At 34.1% G+C, this 16,070-nt stretch overlaps 1 protein-coding gene across 9 annotated transcripts in view; it reads left to right on the top strand.

Annotated features, from left to right (window-relative positions):
- The window catches only part of KDM4C (lysine demethylase 4C), a 286,752-nt gene that overhangs the window by 141,418 nt on the left and 129,264 nt on the right, over positions 1-16,070 (top strand). For all 9 annotated transcript variants that reach the window (XM_066989006.1, XM_066989004.1, XM_066989002.1 and 6 more), the window contains one exon: positions 14,738-14,928. In XM_066989006.1, coding sequence (XP_066845107.1) covers positions 14,738-14,928 — 191 coding nt within the window. The remainder of the gene's footprint in view (positions 1-14,737; positions 14,929-16,070) is intronic.

Below are 16,070 nucleotides of genomic sequence, written 5' to 3' on the forward strand. Positions count from 1 at the left end.
GTAAATAAAAGAATTGCATATACTGATTTCCTTTTACACATCTATATTTACAGTCTTTTTTTGTGACTGTATAAAGCATACAGATGTGTTCTTCTGAAACCAGAAGTACAGTTGGCCAGAATGAGGTTGAATTATCTTAGATTGTTTTTTTCCTACCTGCCAGCGTATGGAACTGATATCAGTTTTTTTTTATGACAGATTTCAGGCTAGCTGCAAGTGTGGATGGAATGTCTTATAGAAATGTATGGGACTGTTGGAAGTTAATACAGAGTTGATGTAGAAATCGTTTTCTCTCTTTGGACAGGTTCTGTCTGATTAATAGACTTTTCACAGATTAAAAAGCCATCAGGATATCATACAAGACCATTTGTTCGGTCTTATCAATTCTCTCTCTGCCAAACGCAGACATACTGTAAAGGCTTTTCTGAGTGAAAAGCATGTATGTAATATTGTTTTGCATGAAGTGTAAGCAAGATATTTCTCTGAAGTTAAAGCCTTTAAATTTCAATAACAGTTTTATTTATTTTAGGTGAAATAATTGTATTTTTTAGAGTAGAATAAAATCAGTAAAATAATAGATTTTTTGGCCTGTAAGTAAAATCCACAGCAATGTGAACTCCATGTATAAAGTCTTATGTCTATTTGATTAAACCAAATATTAAGGAAGTGGCAGCATCAGAAACACAGTATTTTTGTTTTTATGCTCAGCTAAACCCCGTAGTTAAAAATACTCATATTTAATATCCCAGATGAGCTGATTATGAAGAAGTAAAGCTGATTACCTGATTATCTTGAAATCGTCAAGCAGTTACTTGTAATGAACTCTTCATCTGAAGTTTGGGGCCAAGGGAACTAGACGTATTTTTGGTTTAGCTATAGAAGCTTCATTAGTTTATATTAGATAGTGTGACTACAGAAGTTCTTTATCTCCCTGCAGTATTGTGGGGAAAATATCTCCTATTCATTTGGCAGAAAAATTCAATAACAAGCATATCATATTGTCATTTTCCCACAAGTAGAATCCTGATCTTTCGTCAAAATGTAGGGAACAATTGGCTGATGGCAGTTCTGATTACTTTAGAAAGTAATTATGAAAGAAGGCATATAGACCTTAAACGATTCTTTTATCTTCTACAGCCATCCAAAATAAAGAATGACAAAAATGACATGTATTCTTTATTGCATTCTGTTTAATAATAATAATAATAAAAAGCAAAAGGAAAAATACTAAACTAAGCATACAGTGTGAAAAGGGCAAAATTGTCATAATATAGTGTGATGCCTTTTGAATCTACTTGCTATAAATGATCAGTCTTTAGTAACATTTTTGAGAAATTCCTCCTACTGAGTCATACCCCAAGCTAGAGGAGAATGTAAGGCTTCCATCTTCACTTTCATAGCCTTTTGCCCTGTCCATATTACAAAAATGTTTAGGGAAACTTGCCAGTAAGCACATATGTTTAATTGTCTGCAAATTTAAAAATACTAAAGCATAGTAAAGGGTGGTAGTTTAAGCACACTTGCCATGTCAGGAATCATCCTTGGCAGACTAATGCAGACAGTAGTGTTTTGACCATGTGTTTTCACAAGCTGTTAGCACTGAGGAGTTGTGGTGGTGTGTGGTATAAATTAGTATAAACAGGTTAATAATGTAGTCTTCTAGCCAAGACAGTAAAGATACATGCTTTGCAACCACACAAATCTTTGGTAGTACTAACTTTCCAACTTGAGAGAATAGCTGGAGGATCTTGTGCGTGTGTATGAGTGTGGAAAAAGACCATGCATGTATGTGACTTTCTTTTCTTTTATTTGTTCTCTACAGATAGTTGTACAGGTGTGGGTTTTGAAGTTCTTTAGTTCTGGACATTAGTCCAGTATTGCATAGCAATAATAAACTCATATCTATTGCAGCACAAAGTCAATCTCAGAATAAAATCTATTTCTTTTCAAAATTGTCTAATTTTATTGTCTGTGTAGTTTACTACCAGACATTTCTTGAATCTAGTAATTAGACCATCTTGCATAGTTCTGAATATGGTATTAGAAAGTCAGTGTTTTTATTCCAGGTAGTACTGATACTTGGAAATATTAACTATATCAAGCTTTTGTAAGAAGAAGGGCTAATGGATTGAGAGCACTCCTGTAACAGACTGGCTTAATAAAATGTATTGAGCCAAAGACGTCGGAAACAATATGGGTAGTTAGTAAAGGGCTTTCAGTTTCTGATTTAATGACTCTTAGTGCTCCGCACTGATCTCTGTGTACCAGCTTCATAATCATTCTTACCTATTGTAACAATTGGTGGTACTTAGTTTTCTGTAAATCATTTTCTTTTATGAGTTGTTGAACATGTAAACAGATTAAATAGATATATATTTACCATTCTCTGAAAACCTTGACCACCATTGGAATGGGATTGTTGGATCTTTTTAAGGAACATTCTTGCCAGTTGTCAGCACAGTTGTCAGCATCTTAGCCATGATCAGTAGGGCAGTAAAACCCCTCTGGGGATTAGTGAAATAATGTTTATTTTCCTAACTCTAGGGCATGGTCAGTTGTCTGAAGCAACAGGAATATTAGTCATCATATTCTGTCAAGTCCTTCATTTGATTATCATTCTTTTAGAAACTGTAAGTCAGAAAACCTTACATTGTCCAGATGATTATGCCTTAATTTCTGTCTCTGCTTGAGTGGAAGGGAATTCTCTTGTCTTCGAATGGTCTTTTTTTTTTTTTTCCCCAAGACATTAGGAGTTTAAATTGAATTCAGTCTCTGTTTACACTGAGCATTTCTGTTTATCTATTTTTTGTTTGTTTTGTTTTGGTAACTCATATTTTCCAGGAAGGGGTTCAGTTTTCCATGACTATTGGCAGATGTTTCTCCAGGATCTTTAATGACAATGATGTATTTGTTGATAAGCTGGTACTTGCTAGAAGGGGCTTTGTTTCACATCAGTGAAATTTTTTTTTTTCTGTATGACAGCCTTAGTCAACAGAAACACATTCAATTTCTTCCTAAAATGTGTAGGAGTTGTTTAACTCTATTTTGAATGCGTACTTCATGCAATGAGTTTTCCTTTGGTTCAGCTACTCTTTCTTCGTTGTGGCGGGTAAAATATGTGATACTCTGGTTCCACTCTTTTAACTCTTACATTTTTGCAAGTTGTATATTTGAGTAATTTGAATAGTTGAGCGTTGCTCAACTTGCCAGTTGACTATTCTGGTAGGATTTGAGGGGTGTGGTTCATAGGCATGCAAGATGTTCTGTGTGAAGAACATGCTGGTGTCTAAACAGAAAAAATTTGATAGTCTTTCCATGCAGCTTGTATGTATTAGAGGAGAATGTATTAGAGGGTTCTGCTGTTTCTGCCTTGCTGTCATTTTATGTCCACCTCTTCTCCTACTTTCCCAAACCCAGACAACCTGTGTGTCACAAAGTCTGTGTTCTCAATGTGTCAACACGACTTTATTCTCAGCCGTATAGTTTCAAGTGAAAAAAAAATGTTCTGAAATGTTCTGTTTATGGAGGATGCCCTGCTTGTCCTTGAAAAGAAGACTTTTAAGCTTTTTTTTTAAAAAAAACACTATAAAGTAATAAGGTAGTGGGAAAAGGAAAACATTGTATAAAATCCTTCTAAGATATTGGTGTAAGACAATTACTGAACAGGTTATATTTGGAAGCAGGTATCAATGTTCCTGTGCCTGAGGGGAAATTTCAAACAAATTTAAGATTCTAAATTGTTTTCTTACAGTACTACTTCACAGTTTGCAAGAATAAGTGGGCTAGAAGTATGCCTGCTGGATGAATTCCCCAAAAGATAAGAAATTTGGTTTTTGCAGGATCAAAGCTGTTTTTGTTAGAAATGAAGGTTTTAGTACTTAAATACAGTATGTATTTATATATGTAATAAAATTCTCATCCGGAAGCAATTTATTTATTTATTTATTTGTAATCAGATTTTAAATTGTTTTATGTTCTGGCAATGTTACTTGAAGAATTTCAAGTGGCAAGAGAAATGTAATAATTAGAAGATACTAGGCAACCTTATTTATGACATGCCATTGTTAAATAAGATTTTCATTATTGCTAGGGTGTTCAAGTTGTAAAAGCCCAATAAATAGAACAGAACCACTAAAAATACCATATTCACCAAAATTCTAATACTTGAATACTTCGTCATCTTCCCTTATTTGAAAGCTGTGCAATGCAATACCATAAAGTATGAATTTTTGTGTGCCAGATTAAACTGAAGCTGTAGCCACAAACTATATGCAAATAATACCTTCTTACTTAGTAATTCTGTTTCTGTTTGAAGTATAACAAATCCTTCCTGCATAATTGATCAACCAAAATATTCATCTGTTATTCTCTAACTCATGGTAGTGCTAAAAGGAAGTTTTCATGACATTAATTGAACAACTAATACTGAGAACAAATTAATGATGAGTAGTGGGCTAGAAAGATCATTGCCTGCTTATCTAATCATTGATTAGGTTTAGACTTCTAGTAGGGATTTTTGTGGAAAAATGCTCATATGGCATGTAGAGATGCTAAAACCTACACAAATATAACCTAGAAGTTACTTAGGACACCATTTAATGCACAATTAATTCAGCCATTAACTCTTCTGACTTTAAAAGATTTGAAGGTAGCTAGCTGTTTGCAATGATGCTTAAAGGACAATTCTTTAAGGCTACACTGCATGCATAGAGGTTTGTTCTAATTGGATGCTCTTTGTTTGCATTGTTTCTGACAGGATTTCTTTTTATTTTTGCTTTTTTTCTTCTAATCACAATAATTACAATGCTCTATTGTTTAATTGGTATGGATTTAAACAATGATAGAATGTGGGATATCTACTATTTCTTTCCTTAGCATCTGTTATTAAGAGGTAAGCTACATAAGTAGATCACTGGAAATTATTTGAATTTTATTATGCTACCTATTCCAATACATGGTAGGATCATATCATTATCTTTTTTCATTAATGTTTTCCTGCCCTCTTTTTGCTCTCTCTGATAGAATTGGGATTGTTAAGGAGAGCATTGAAATAAATGTGTTTTTAAGACACATGGGAAAATCATTCTCTTTTCCCTCTGTTCAGTTTAGAAATAAAGTATACCATTTGGAGCTGGGAGCTGAAAATAAAATATATTCAAGTCTCAGTTCTAACTGTGGCTTGCCATGCGACCTTGACAAACAAGCCTGTCTGTATTCTGGTTTCTTTTCTATTGTCAGGAAGACACATTAATATTTGCAAAGCATTCTGGAATTGCTGGATGGTGCCTGGAACTGCAGATGTCTTCATTGTCTTTTGGAAGGCATATAGGTTTGCTAAATATTGTTTTGCTGTGCAGGAGTACAAATTAGTATTACTTTCTTTTTTTTTGAGACATAAACTCAATTTAAGAATCATATTGGCTAAAAAAATGATTCAGTCGATTGAGATTGACAGTCTAGAATAAATCTGTATTAGGTGTTAATTCTTCTAGTTCTTATTTTCTCTGATAAGAGGGAGCAGTAAGGTTATTGATACATAAACAAATCAGTGTTTTACTCAGCCTGCTATTTGACTCAGCGTTTACAGATGCTGCAAAATATATGTCTAACAGATTTGGGGAATCTAATCTTGAAAAACTGAGCCAAGCTATCGCAGCTATTTATTACTTACCTTAGAGAAACTTAATGAATATAAAGGTGCTTTGCATGCTTCATGTCAGATTTGACCACAGCTATTCTGTCTAATAGGAATTTCATTGCTGTCTTCTCCTTCCTCCTGGTAGAAATCACTATGTAGTGTGATTTAACAGTAGTTAATTTGCTGTTTTAAACATCTCTTAATACAGCATTCTAGATGCTAAGAGGTGAAATCTGAGAAAATGTATCCTTATCATGACATGTTAGAACATCTTTAAAATGCTTAGAAAAAAGTTGCTTTCTAAACTTAAAAAAAACTATATTTTTATTAATATAAGTGAGTCATCTACCCTATTTTTTTGTGTTGTTTTTCAGAAGCAACACTGTTGAATGTCTAAAAGTGTTAAGGCTTTAGATGAGTCTTAATATTTAATTTTCAATGTGATCTACCTGTGAACATGATCAGGTGTAGATGCAACTATAATTATTCATAGTGGCAGCTAGTTCTGGAGCTCTGTAAAATTCAAATTGCTGTTAAAAATACTCATCTGTTTGTATTACTGTGTATCTTCAAATATTGTCAAATCTTAAAATGATTTTAAAAAAATAATCTGAAATTTCAGACAAAATTTGACTTACTGGAAAAACTAGTGACAATAATAGTCATATACAGATATATCAATTGTGTTAGGAAATGGTCTCAAACCATCCAGTGAAGGTAGCAGTTTATTTTAGCCAGCAAACAGCCCTCTAGGACAGCAGGAAAAGTTCTTATTCTCTGGCTTGTATACTAATGTCAGGTGCATATATGTGTCAGTCTTCCCAGAACCCCCTTAAATATGCAATATGTGGAGTACTAATCTGAGTGTTTCCCCAGGTGGAATTGATAAAGAGTCAATTTTCTTTAGAGTTTTTTGGGAATAGAACACTTTATTACGAGATTTACCATTTTACTGACTTCTTACATACAATATGTTATGACTCTTGCTCTGCTGTAACTACACAGCTAAGGATATAGAATCACAGAATCAGAGGGGAGGGACACCCCCCACTAGACCAGGTTGCCCAAAGCCCCATCCAGCCTGGCCTTGAACACCTCCAGGGATGGGGCATCCACAGCTTCTCTGGGTAACCTGTGCCAGTGCCTCAACACCCTCTGAGTGAAGAATTTCTTCCTAATACCTAATCTAAATCTACCCTTTTTTAGTTTAAAGCCATTACTCCTTGTCCTATCACTACACAAAGAGTCCTTCTCCTGCTTTCTTGTAGTATATCTATATACAGTATATATATGTGTGTTAAGAATTTCTGTGCCTGGGTCATTTGTGTATTCCTTTTTTAATACGTGATAGTAGTAAATTTTCTGAACATAAATCCATGATAATGGATTGCCCAGAGAAATTGTGGACATCCCATCCCTGGAGGTGTTCAAGGCCAGGTTGGATGGGGCCCTGGGCAACCTGATCTAGTGGGTGGCATCTCTGCCCCTGAAAGTGGGATTGAAACTGGATGGTCTTTAAGGTCCCTTTCAACCCAAACCATTCTGTGATTTTATGATCATGTCTGTGGAATTTATATAATGAAGATTAGAAATAACATTGTAGTGCACCTGCTTTAGCTACCCCACAACTACAGTTTGTTTATAATGCATTTTATAGTATATAAACATTATTGTGCAGACTGTGTTCATACCTGAAGAGATATTTTGCATAATTCTGGTCTTCCACAGATATAAATTAATTTCTTTACAGTAATTTTTATCTTCAAAGGGTCAGAATTCTTCCTGTTTAAAATACAGACATTGTGGGGTAGTTTAAGTTAGTGGTTAGTTGCCTTTGTCTTCTGGATCTGAGGAAATGTAGTCCAAATGTAAAAGGAAAGGAGACAGTGCAGAGTAAGAGAAGGATGGTGTGAGGGCAATGACACACAGCAGAGGGACACTTCAGGCAAAGGGTTGTTGTAGGCATTGGGAATGGACAGAGAATTGAATCTTCCAAAGAGAGGAGAAGAATTTTGGAAATACAGAATAAAAAGCTAATGATTAAATCTTCCAAGAGTAGAGTCAGGAAATACAGTAGTGAAGGATTTACAGTAATAGGAAACACAAAGGTAGTGTAGTTGTGAAAACTTGATTGCATTTCCCCTATGTTTAAAAGAAAAGAAAACAAAACACAACAGCAGAGAACCTTAAACAGGCATCATTCCACTGTTTTAGTTGTACTTGACAGGGTTGAGCCTTGTTGACAATGATGCTCAGTTTTCACTGCACCCAACGCGACAGTACTGCAACAATCCTGCTTTTGTCCCCAGACTGGATTGATGGGTGTAAAAACTTGAAAAGTGAGAATGCTGCCCTGTATATTAATCTGTTGTTCTGGATGACAACTTGAAAGTAGAGTTCCAGATAGCCTGTAAAATTGCTGAAGCTATGATTATATAAAGCTCCCTCCCTTCTCTCTCTGTGCGTAGAAATATCTTTGTCCTCACCTTATACCTATCTTTGGCAAGTTCCTTGGATCATAGGCTGGTGTTTAGCTTCCATTTTGAATTCCATTGGTCATCTCATATGCATGCCTAACTAATACTTTATTTAGTCATTTCTGGGTCATGAAAGCTAAGAAAGAGTATAATTAGAAAGGCAGTATTGGCAGATAAGATAAGCAAAAAGGAGGGCTGGGAAGTGGGGAGGTGGGGTATGTAAAAGGAGATGGGCTTCCTTCAGTGGTTTCCTGGCGGTCTTTCTGTTGTCAGGGCTTCAGTGGAATGCTGATACTGTGGAGGAAAACTGATGTATTTTTGCAATGGCTTCTGTCACTGGTGGAATCAATTCTACATTTTTATATTTTGAATATGAATTGTTTTTGTGTGTGTGTGTAGGAATGTGTAGGTGGCATTATGTATAAGTGGAAAATAAATTGGAAATAGGAATCAAGAAAAAACATAGTTTGTAATGCACTATTTAAATACTGAACTATTTTTAAAGTATTGCAGGCTATTTGCTTATGCATAAATGAATACAAATAATGATTTTATTCGAAATATTTTGTTCTCTTATTTACCTAAATCATCATGGAATGTATAAAAATAAACTTAAAGAGAGTGGTGATTTGAATTTGTATTTTTGTTGGGTATGACTGGATGTGACAGAGAACTGAGCATATTCCCTGTTACTTACCCAAGGATGGTTTGCTTTATCGCAATTTGCACAGATGGCTAACTGATACCAAAGGTTTCTGCAATGGTGCCTATAAGTTGCCAGAAGGTCGGTGTGAAAACATATCACCGACTGGTTCTGCAGCACAGAACAGTAATCGCTACTAGGATTTATTAAATCCAGTCCTCCAAACAAGCAATACCTGTCCAGCACTTGTTCTACATATACAGGTAGGCCACAGGAAGCAGCTCTAGTTGCAGCACCAATAAATCGAAGTTTATCAAAATATCTTTTATACATTTTTTGGAACATTATTCATGTCAGGTACTGCAAGACGAGTAGCTTACAGGAGGTGAAATAGTCTGTTAAAAGTGCAGTTGAAGTGATGGGAAGATGAAAGTGATGGTAAGAGAATATAAATTAAATAAAATGTATCTAATAAATACATCGTTGCATATGTACCTTGAAGAAAGCTTTAATCATTATAAACACTTTAGAAAAGTATGTGAAAAAAAGTATATGAAAAGAAATACCTCGATTAGACTATTTTCAGAGTATGTTTTTGGATTGGGATTTATATAGGATATAAAGGTTACTTTCCTCATTCTGCTTATGTGTTAGTTTGTTACATGATTTGTAGATATCCATTCTCCTTTTATGAAGAAGAGAATTTTTCTTGATTTCTCTTGACTGTTATTCTCAGAGGTGCTGTCCCACAGATATATAAAGATTTTACATACAGTTTTCAAATTGCAACATTTTTTTTTCCTGAAATGATTACACAAAGTAAAGGAATAAATCTAGCCTAAGAATGAACTGTCATTCTTTAAATTAATACCTTGAGTGAACTTAAACTAAAGTAGATTTCTGTTGTAATGAAAATCACATTCTAATTAAGAAAATGCTATTCTGAGTATGAAATGTTGCAGTACGATGTCCAACAACTTCCAGCTACTTAAGCTTAATGTGTTAAATATTATAACACTTTTCACCTTCTTCTAGTCAAAAATAATATAAATTGTCTATTTATTTTCTGCTGCAGTAAAACATAACCTCTACAGCATTAATATTTTCTATAGTTTAAAAAATTCCATGTGATTGTTTGAGAGAGTGTAATATTAATGGTAGAGTATTAGACCCTTAAGATGTGTACTTGATTCTTAATGACATAAAACGTTTTGAAGAGTTTTTTTTGAGCTACTAGTATAGATGTAAGTCAAAATACTGCTGGTCAAAACAGGAATCCTGCTATTACCTTAGTAAGGGCAATTAGGGGAAAAAATCCCAATATTTTAAAAGGTGCTTGATTCTGTGTCAAACATGCATAAATCTAGAAGCTTGGTGTATTCATTTCAATTTGTCTGAATTAGAGCCCCAAATGGGAAGAACTTAATTTTTTAAATACAAAAGTTACTCTTTTTCCATTCACAAATAATATTTATTTGGAAAAAATAATATATTTTGGCTGAGCATGTCTCTCCGAGGTAGTTTTCACTCATTACAAATATATATCATGTTTAGTTATACCATTTAGTTACAGTTGCTGATACATTTTTTTTCCAATTCAGTGCTATAAAGGTCTGCAGTTACTAACAGAAGTCATTTGAATTGCTTACCTTCAAGCTGAGAGAATAAATAATAATAATAATAATAATAATAATAATAATGATTATGTTGGAGATGTTAATTCTAAGGCCAAAAGACTGAGAGCGTGTTCTAGTCCCTTAATTTCTTTGATTGTCGTACTAATCTTTGATTGAAGAATAGGTATCAGACTGATTATACTGAATATAGAAAATAATTCCTTGCATTGAATAAAATGGGATCCCAACCAACATAACTGCATGTTACATGCTTTTTTTGCGTAGTGAGCATACATTATTGATGAATAATATTTTATCTACATGAAGGGCTGCGTTAGGTATACTGTGTAGTTAGTACCTGATGATCTCTCATGTCTATCAATGCATTTCAGTCTTGACTAGGATGTTCTAAACTTACCCATTTTGTCATTCTCTTGTGAATCTGCCACCAAACAGCTGCTGAATGATGGAGATAACTCCTATAGCACTTACATTTGGTAGACAGTGGCATGGGACAAATTATGTTTGTGTGCTTACTGGGGTGGGTTATTGTTCTTTTTGTTATTTTATAGAAGTAGTGACTTGTAAATTTTTTTCTAATTTTTCTGATTATATGATTTTACTAGTCTAGCAACTTTGATTTTGCATTTACTCTTAAAAATATTGCATGCTTCTAAAATTGTCATCCATTAAAGTACTGTAGTGAGTGTTTTAGTGGCATGTCCCTGTGCCTATGTCACTAGAGACTTCTCCATCAGAATGACATTTAGTTTTACTTTGGAGAGAGAAGCTTTCAGTCACCTTTTTCTCTTTGAAGCAGGAAGCCATGTAACTGTCAGTCAAATGAGACATGAGAAAAGAACATTGCCCCCTCAAGAAGAACCCAAGAAACACTCCTCCAGATTATTTATCAAAGCCACTGTTATTTTTTTCTTTTTCTTTTTCTCCTGACATAATTTAGGGAAAAATAGCAGAAATGATTTTCAGATCATAACTGCTTTCACTGTGTAACATGATACCTCCAAGTATTTACAGCCTTTAGTGCCTAGAAGGTTGTCTTCTGTGTTTTCTATATTTTCAGGCTAGCAATAGTAGAGTTGAGCATGATGGTTGCTTCTCTTTAACTTTTTACTCAGAGGTATGTGTTTTTAGAAGTTTTAAAAACTTCTAAAAAAAAAAAAAAGTCAATGGTACTCCTAGTATCTGATTGCTCTTTTTAAATCACTTGAAGTAATACTGTTAGAAACTGGCGGAAATTAATCAAACCTTACTGAAAGACAGAAGTTCTGTGCATCATTTGGACATAATTTATTTTGAGTCTTTTCATATGTTATTATCATAGAATTATAGAATACATTATGGAATGTATTTTTTCCTGATGAATTTTCTTCTTTTGACTTAATGACTTTTTTTCCAGACTGTCAGAAGCCTTGATGTCTAACAGCAAAAACAGTAATCCTTTTAATTTTTACTTAAAAAAAAAATAAAAATCTAATACGTGTGTAGAAATCTGTCTTGAAATTGAAAGGATTTTATGCTTAAATAACGAGAAAATGGAGTATGTCTTGTCCTATGTTACAAATTCTATTTTTAAAAGTGAAAAATATTATAGTGGACTGTATCTGCAGCTTTCCACTGTCCAGATATCTCAATTCCTTTCCCTTTACTGCTCATTGTGATTGATCAGGGTACTTTATGAATGAGACACTGTTTCAAATAGTGTTAAGTCTTTTTGCAGAATGTGTGTACATGTACATGTATACAAGTTATTTGAAAAAAGAAAATTCTAGGCAGATACTCTTGGTTAAAAACTATCATAAAATGCAGCTGCTTAAATGTTCAATTTCATTTTTTCTTCTTTCTACTCAATCTTCCATTAGAGGGCAGTATTATGAAAATGCAGCATATTTATGTTGGCATTCGGATGAGTTACTACAGCCTTCTTGTTAGGTGAATGTGGGACTTAATTGACAGTAAAATTGTAAACATGAATTAAAAAAATGTAATTTTAAAGTGATAACATTACTATTCTTGGAGTATTTTTTATTTGTTATAAATTGAACCATTTATTTCTTTAGAAAAACTAAAGTTTGTAAAAATTATCTTAAAAACTTAGTTTAGAACTTTCCGATCTGTTATGTCAGATTCTGCTAAAACCGTGTCTATTGCAGTGGTAGTAACTCTGCATTTCCAGCAAAAATCAGACTGCTGTGTAGTTCTAATAGCTGTATGGAGTCAAAGGAGTTGAGAAAGTTTTTTTCTGGCATCTTTTGAAGTAGGGTTTTGATGCTAGCTTTGTGGTTGGCTCTGGTCTGCAGGTCGTACAGGGCTTCACAATAGTTGTGTGAGTCCCTACATACGTAACTGCAGTAGTGATAGACTTCATTGGGACAGTGCTCTGATTTGTTCTGATTACAATAGTCAGGTAGGATCTGATAGGAAATGTGTGGAATGAAGCTGTAATGATAGCATCAAATATGGGTATGGCATACCTCATCTCGTTTTGTGTCCCTGGAGACCCTAGGCATCGCTATTCAGAAACTCACTCCCTTTTGAGCTCAAAATGTGGAGGAAACTATCCAGTGGAAAATGTCATACATAATAAACATCATTAATGCATATGTAATGAACATCATGTAAATTCAGAAACGTGCCATGGAACTATGCATTTAATGATAAATAAATAAATAAAAGTATTCCAAAGCAAGAAAGAAGAACAGAATTACCTTCTGAAAAAAGAAAACAATATCGCTTTGGCATAACAGTTTCAAATAATGAAATACTAAGTTTACTTGTATGCTTAAGATTAGAAAGTCAGTCAATAAAATAGTTCTACCTGGAGACTGGGTCTCATCTGATGTTAAATAAAAAATAATACCTTGTGGTGACTGAAATTTGTTATTTTTAATGACTGTGTTTGCAGCATTTTTAAAGACTGTTTTTGCAGCAACTTTCCATGAAGTCATTACTATATAATTTCAGTTCTGTTCTAGCTTTTGCCTTCATGTTTTCCTATTTAACCTTTTTTGAAGATACTGAAAATGAAGCAAGCATTTTAATACTTCTCAGATTCCTTGTGTTCATTTTACTGCTTATGCTTTCAGAGCGGAAGAAGGGTAGGTTAGAAATGGTAGGAGGAAAGAGTAGGCAAAGGAATTTGCATCTAGCATACTGAAAGCAAGCTAATAGAATGCTAGCATTCAGTCACAAGTGTTTCAATTTTTCTGTGAGTAAACACCCTCTTTGTTTTATCACCCCTTTTAAACTAACTGTGGCAGACCTATGCATTTACCATTTTTTTGTATATACCTATTTACCTGAAGTAAAACATCTTCTCAGTTTTGCACCTTTACAGAGTCATTTAGCTAAAGCACTAACTTCTTTAAAAGTTTTTCCACTTAAGAATCTCTTTTTTTAGCCAGTCAGTTTGCTTTTAATCTGAATAGTTTAGGTACCACAGGCATATTGTTTTATTTATTGCAGTCTCCTAATAAGTAGGTATTTTGGAGTATTAGGTACGTAACTTTAGTTTTAAAATCATCTGTTAGCATTTACAGTATTTCCATGAAGAATCCTACGGATTTTCACAATCATTGTTCAGTGTTAATTCAGTTACTCTAAAATATGCCACTCATATGCAGAATTTGTAAAGGAAAACAGTATAAAATATTTGGTCAGGGACCAAAACAAAGTTGATGACGGAAGACCTGTATGAGATTTTAGGGTGGACATTGCACAGAATGGCAGATTACAGGTTCATAACACTCTTCCAGACTATAAAACATAGTGTTCCGAAGTGTCTACTCTCCTCTCTTGCTTATCCTTTTCTCTTTGTAAGAAAACCTGAATAAAACTGAAACTTGGTATGGTACTTGTGTGCATTTCCTAATTGTCAAATTTTTCTTTAGAAGAGGTATAAAAGTTAGAACTCTATAAATGCCTGCAAAGGCCTTTGGGACAGGTGGATACTACATGCATAATTTTTAAGAAGAAAATTATGATGCTACTGAATATATATGCAGTCTTTGGGTTCAACATATTACACTTAAAATTATCAAGAACAGTTAATAGATCTAAAAGAAATGCTATTGTTTCTTTTTGGTCTTAATTTTGAGAGTTAATAAAACAATGGAGTGTCGATAAGTACCTCTGTGGAATCCTGGAATGTCACATATGTTGAGATAGCATCTTCTCTTGAACACTCCTTACCCGCAGAAGAAGTGAGGAAGACGGAAAAGAAAGAAAGTTTTGATTGAAGTAGAGTTGGTTTTCAGTTGTGGGATTTTTATTCTGGATTTTCTTTACTGCAAACTGTGGCACATTACATAACTTGTCACTTAAAAATTCCTGTATTCTCTTGCAGTGCACCTGCAGGAAAGACATGGTAACGATATCCATGGACATTTTTGTGAAGAAGTTTCAACCGGACAGATACCAGCTGTGGAAACAAGGCAAAGATTTATATACCATAGATCATACAAAACCTACTCCTGAATCAACACCTGAAGTAAAGATCTGGCAGCAAAGAAGAAAGAAAAAGAACCTTCCCAAGTGGTATTTGTTTCTTTATCCTTCATTTAGTTGTTTTCAATATGAAGTCAATTTCCTTTTTGCTTCCTCTGTGCTCCTTTCTCCGAAATTCTATTTTAATTAATTTACTTAAAGTGCTTTTTTTTTTCCTTTAAGATGGATGTGGGGACAAGTAAGTCCTTCAGAGTGACTAAGTGAAAAGTTTGTTCTTAGCTTACAAGTTATATGCATAGCTGAAGTTAATGAGTATGGAGATCATCAAAACACATTCCAGTGTGGTGTTTAGAATCTTCCTTTAGTAAAGATTATTACCGAAAAATTTTCAGTGGATGGTTGCCATTGTTTCTAGTGACTTCTGCAAACAAAAGACAGAGGAGAAGTCTCCTCACAGTTTGGATGGAGATTAAATTGGAAAAACATGTCATGAAGCTGTGGCAGAATCCCAACAGCTGTGTTTAGTCTCTAGCATCAGTCTTAGTCCTCACTGCCATCTAGCTCCATGGAGATATCACTGCTTATTTGGCAGACTCACAGTGTAGCAGCCATAACCCTTCTGCATCTAACACAGGCCAATGAGAGATCAGAATTTGGCATAAGGACAGTCTAAATCCCAGTTGTTTATGCTGACACCACTAGTAAAAATAGGAGAAAAAAGTTTCAGTTTGTCACTTGAAGCTGTCAAATCCTCGATCTATTAAAGCAGTTTCATAGCAGGATCTGTTTCATTCATGTGTGCATGATTTTTTTTACACTGCAAAATTTTGTTTGTGCACTACCGCTTTCATATTTTGATTCTACTTAACATGATCTTTATGGATTTTCTTTTTCATTATCTAACAATGATCTACTTAGCTTCCAGCCTAGAGCGTACTGTTTTATTGGTATCTAGTTTCTAGGGAGAGAATCATACTGGGTTAAAAATACTGTTTTTTAAGATCTTTTTCCTCCTTCGAATTGCTTTACAACATAGTTACCTTTCTGATTTGCTCTTAAACTGGGAATTCTTCATTTTCTTTGTGAATGAATTTGTTTCTTGAAGAAGACGGTAGGAAAGTCAACCTCTAAAGAAGAGAATCAACTCCAGTTGTAGAGGAAAAATATAGTTGAAGAATATAACGTTGGTTTTTTTCTGGTGTTTCTAATAATAGTTTGTGGGATAGAAGGAG

The sequence above is a fragment of the Anser cygnoides genome, chromosome Z, assembly GCF_040182565.1.
Source record: "Anser cygnoides isolate HZ-2024a breed goose chromosome Z, Taihu_goose_T2T_genome, whole genome shotgun sequence".
NCBI classification, from domain to species: domain Eukaryota; kingdom Metazoa; phylum Chordata; class Aves; order Anseriformes; family Anatidae; genus Anser; species Anser cygnoides.